The sequence below is a fragment of the Podarcis muralis genome, chromosome 11 (assembly GCF_964188315.1).
Source record: "Podarcis muralis chromosome 11, rPodMur119.hap1.1, whole genome shotgun sequence".
NCBI lineage: Eukaryota > Metazoa > Chordata > Lepidosauria > Squamata > Lacertidae > Podarcis > Podarcis muralis.
In genome coordinates this window covers 8,495,580-8,500,270 of record NC_135665.1, presented here as the reverse complement: position 1 = coordinate 8,500,270, position 4,691 = coordinate 8,495,580, and the positions used below count along the sequence as shown (strand labels likewise).

Here is a 4,691-nt window from a genome sequence, read left to right as displayed (position 1 = left end):
TGCAGTTCCCAGGATTCTTGGGTATGTGTCTTCTAAATGTATGCAGTAATGCTTGGAGTAGACCTATTAAAATCAATGGGCTTACTCCCAGTATAGTTTAGCTGACTTGCACTTTATAGAACACAACTTCTCTTCTTTCTGTCAAAGGTGGTTTCCCCTTTGATTTTCCCATCCCTATTCCACGAAAATGAAGCTTCAAGAAAACTGTTTTAAGAATAAAATACTGCATATATCTTTTTATGCGGCTTGATACAAGTACGTCACCTTTGTGTACTGTTGCTTTGTGGTTGCATGTGCAGAAATGACAGATTAGCCCCTACTGTGAGTTTGACACGTTTCTTCCTTTTTAAGCCTGCGAAGGAGAAAACTGTGATAAGGATTCAAGCCAGGAGAAGCTGAATATTCCTCTGTACACCTTTAATGTTTTAAATCACCTTAATTCGGAGAAAAAGAAAAGCAACACTCCTTTGGCCGCAGATGGTAAGTTGGGCTTTTAAATTTTCAAAGTACTCTATGGTCATCTTGAGAAAGATGTCCTCATGTCAGAGGTAGAATTTATCTTTTTTTTAAAAAAATGATATTTATTAAAGTTTAACAATTACAGAAAAAAGAAAAGCAGACAATAATAATAAAAAAATATTACAATACTTCAAAAATAAAAAAATACAATACTAAGAAGTAAAAAGAGAAAAGAAAAAAACCCAAAAACAGTACAGCTAAGCAATAAGAGTGAAAAAGCAAAAACACTTAAAAACACTAACATCCAGTATTTTCATATCTTTATCTTTCATTTACTTGTTTCCTTGACTTCCTCACACCTCCCTTTTTGTATTCTAATTCAATTAGTTGTTTCAGCAAGTCCTTTCCCTCTTTCTCAGATTTTGTTCCATAATTTATCTTAACGCAATTTTAACCTTAAATTTTACACTTTGACCCATTAACAATCCATTTTTACTTAATTCTTTATAACCTTTCTGCTAAAACCATGTAAATTCATTCCAGCATCTTTCTAACATTCATTTCAGAGGTAGAATTTATCAACTAATGGGGTTTGAACCCAGATTTCCTCAAAGCTTAACATTTTGGCTCTCAGTCATCTAAATAAACATTTAAGTATGTTGTGCCTTTGAAACATTCAAAGTGATTCACATGCATCTTGTAATCCTCATCATATAAACAGCTAAATACCCTCCCCCCCCCCCCCCATTAGCACAGAGAGAGATATTTCTCATGAAGAAACATTGCTGGAATCTGCATGTCTAATTTGTGATAGCACTTATAATTAGGGTCAGCACTTACCACAATGGTATATATGATGAGCTCCAACCATTGAGCACCACTGCCTCACCTGAGAGAACAGCAGTGGGAGCTGTTGCCTGGCAACTGCCATCCGATAGGGAAGACTTGCTCTGCGGAGACCAATGCAAACTGTAGCAGAAGGTCAAAGGGCAATGCCAGGGAAGAAAAATAAAGGCAGAAAGCATCACCTGAATATTCCTGGCACCATATTTTTTCTATCCCTGGAATGAGACTTAAACGCAATTTTTATCGTTAAAATATTTTGTCAGCTGCTGCAAGAGCTTCTCAGAGCTATAAGGTAGGATGTAAACATTGTAAATGAATATGTATTCAATCAATGACAGATGATACTAATATATTGACATATCTGCCCGCAACATTGCAATTGCAATTGCATTTATTTAATAATAATAATAATAATAATAATAATAATAATAATAATAATAAATTTATTTATACCCTGCCCGTCTGGCTGGGCTTCCCCAGCCACTCTGGGTGGCTGCCAACAAAATATTAAAATACATTAAAACATCAAACATTAAAAGCTTCCCTAAACAGGGCTGCCTTCAGATGTCACATGGCACAACAGGTCTTAGGATTCCCCCCTAACATTTTAAATAAAAATAATAATAAAGTAGCTGTCTGTCTGTCTGTCTGTCTGTCTCTCTCTCTCTCTAGCTTCTTGTACTTAACGTCTGACACTGAAAACCTTAACTGCTTTCTTAACAGTTCTAATGCATTGTTAGTCTAAGTATGCACGGACCTAGAAATCCTTCCTTTTGTTTAAAATGGAATAAAGCTACAAACAATACAAAAACTGCTTGCGTCTTGCACAGAGCAACCACCTCAAAGAGAGCTAATTCCATGATGCAGAAGTCAAACTAAAATGATTGAAAATCAGCGTCCACAATCCATCTCCTGTTTATAATAAAGACCCTAGTTTAACTCCAATCTTCATGGGAAATGTGGTGGATTCTTTACAGCACTTAGCTGTTCAGCATTAAATTTTGAAGCAATATGAGGTAGTCACCTTGCCGACAAAGGTCCGTATAGTTAAAGCTATGGTTTTCCCAGTAGTGATGTATGGAAGTGAGAGCTGGACCATAAGGAAGGCTGATTGCCGAAGAATTGATGCTTTTGAATTATGGTGCTGGAGGAGATTCTTGAGAGTCCCATGGACTGCAAGAAGATCAAACCTGTCCATTCTGAAGGAAATCAGCCCTGAGTGCTCACTGGAAGGACAGATCGTGAAGCTGAGGCTCCAGTACTTTGGCCACCTCATGAGAAGAGAAGACTCCCTGGAAAAGACCCTGATGTTGGGAAAGATGGAGGGCACAAGGAGAAGGGGATGACAGAGGACGAGATGGTTGGATAGTGTTCTCGAAGCTACGGACATGAGTTTGACCAATCTGTGGGAGGCAGTGGAAGACAGGCGTGCCTGACATGCTCTGGTCCATGGGGTCACGGAGAGTCGGACACGACTAAACAACATGAGGTAGTTTGATAACAGAGACCTAAATAACCAATTTCATTCTCCTTTTTTCCGTCGTTTGACACCAGGTAACAAAGTGAACAGGCAGTGCTGTCAAAATGGAGGAACTTGCTTCCTGGGAACTTTTTGCATATGCCCCAAACACTTCACTGGGCGACACTGTGAATATGATACAAGGATCAGGTATGTAAAGGCAGATGGTGCCTCTGAATTCTTAAAGTTTTAAAGGATAGGGTTAGAAGCACCCATGGAGAGTTTCAGTTAGTGCAGCAATAGGTCATTCTGCAGAGATCATATAGATCTCCCTTCATGGGGCATTTTAAGAGTTGATGTGGCATTACCATGCTGTGGGCAGGAAAATAATGGCTGGCTGTGAATTATTTGGGCAAGATGTACATCATTTCCAAAGTTTCCCAAATAAGTGCTTCTGAAGAAGGAAATACCTGTTCCTGAATAGTAGTAGTAGTAGTAGTAGTAGTAGTAGTAGTAGTAGTAAATTTATTTATTTTTAAAACCAGGCTCAGAGCGGCTAACAGCAAATATAAAACATTGATTAAAATGCAACTTAAAAACAGCATAAAACAGCATAGAATACAACATAAAATGCAGCATCAATATCCATAAAGTTCAAAAATTCAGGGGTCATTTTTTGGGGGGATGTCAGTAGACATTGAATGATTACCAGGGCTTACTGGCCAAGTTGGTCCTAATAGGGCCAGCAAGGAGACCAGGGAAGAATTTAAATGTGGGGTCCCAGAAAGGGTTTCTTCATAGAAGAGGAAAGGGGGAAAGGGAATAGAGGATCAGGCCAGGTGGAATAGCTCTGTCTTACAGGCCCTGTGGAAGGAGATCAAGTCCTGCAGGGCCCTAGTCTCGTGGGACAGAGCATTCCACCAGGTCGGAGCCATCACTGAAAAGGCCCTGGCCCTGGTGGAGGATAGTCTGGCTTCCTTAGGGCCCGGGACCTTTTAGCTATTATTATTCATGGACCTTAAGGTCCTCTGCAGGACATACCAGGAGAGGCGGTCCTGTAAGTATGAGGGTCCTAGGGCTTTAAAGGTCAAAACCAGCACCTTATTCTAGAATAAATAAAGAATATATAATTTGTAATTTTATAATATAGATGGATATCGGTTTGGGAACAGAAGCATCTCCACACAAACTCTAGTTTACAAAATGTGTTGTGATTTATTTATTAGGAGTTGTGGCACCATCAAGCACGAGGAGTGGATTCAAGAAGGATGTCAGTTGTGTCAGTGCTACTATGGGACTCTTAAATGCTCTGCTCAAGCTCTCAAACAGGGATGTGGTAAGAAACATCTTAGTTGCTACTTTATAAGCCTTGGACAGAATGAACTATATCAGCTCTCATAGGGGAAGGAAGTTTCTGTTGCCTTTCGAGCTCAGTGGCAGATCTGACTTCTTTGGTCATGAGTCTACAGTTGCCTGCTCACTTGTGGGGGTTAAAGGGATAAAGATCAGTACCGAGGTGAGAAAAGCTGGACCTGTTGGATAGCTGCCTTCAATGAACTGGTTAAAAAACATAAGGACCTTCCATGCGGGATCTGTCAGCTACAATGACAAGAGGCATTAATTGCTTGTGTTGCTTTTATCTCCAGATTCTGCTGTTGCCAGATGACCTATCTTCAGTGAACTCCATTAAATAGTAAGTATGCTATCAGGTTAAAAATTTTGTCTCAAAAGCTTGGTGGGAACTGAGGATTGTCCTTTACCCTTTTTAATAGACTGGACTTCAGCTAGGAAGCTGGGAAAAGGTAAAGGAACCCCTGACCATTAGGTCCAGTCATGGCCGACTCTGGGGTTGCGGCACTCATCTTGCTTTATTGGCCGAGGGAGCCAGCGTATAGTCATGTGGCCAGCATGACTAAGCCGCTTCTGG

The 4,691-nt window shown here is 40.0% G+C and overlaps 1 protein-coding gene across 1 annotated transcript; it reads left to right on the top strand.

The window, feature by feature from the left end:
* The first annotated feature begins 239 nt into the window (after positions 1-239).
* On the top strand, positions 240-4,430 carry CRIPTO (cripto, EGF-CFC family member). The gene is made up of 5 exons (XM_077935886.1): positions 240-255; positions 352-480; positions 2,860-2,974; positions 3,991-4,100; positions 4,411-4,430. Exons 1-5 carry the CDS (start codon positions 240-242, stop codon positions 4,428-4,430), a joined length of 390 nt encoding a protein of 129 aa, XP_077792012.1.
* The last annotated feature ends 261 nt before the right edge of the window (positions 4,431-4,691 follow it).

Excerpts from the sequence above, each read along its gene's own strand:
- CRIPTO (XM_077935886.1), top strand. Across the intron at positions 481-2,859 it reads CACTCCTTTGGCCGCAGATG|GTAACAAAGTGAACAGGCAG; the intron begins GTAAGTTGGGCT and ends GTTTGACACCAG. Across the intron at positions 2,975-3,990 it reads GAATATGATACAAGGATCAG|GAGTTGTGGCACCATCAAGC; the intron begins GTATGTAAAGGC and ends TTTATTTATTAG.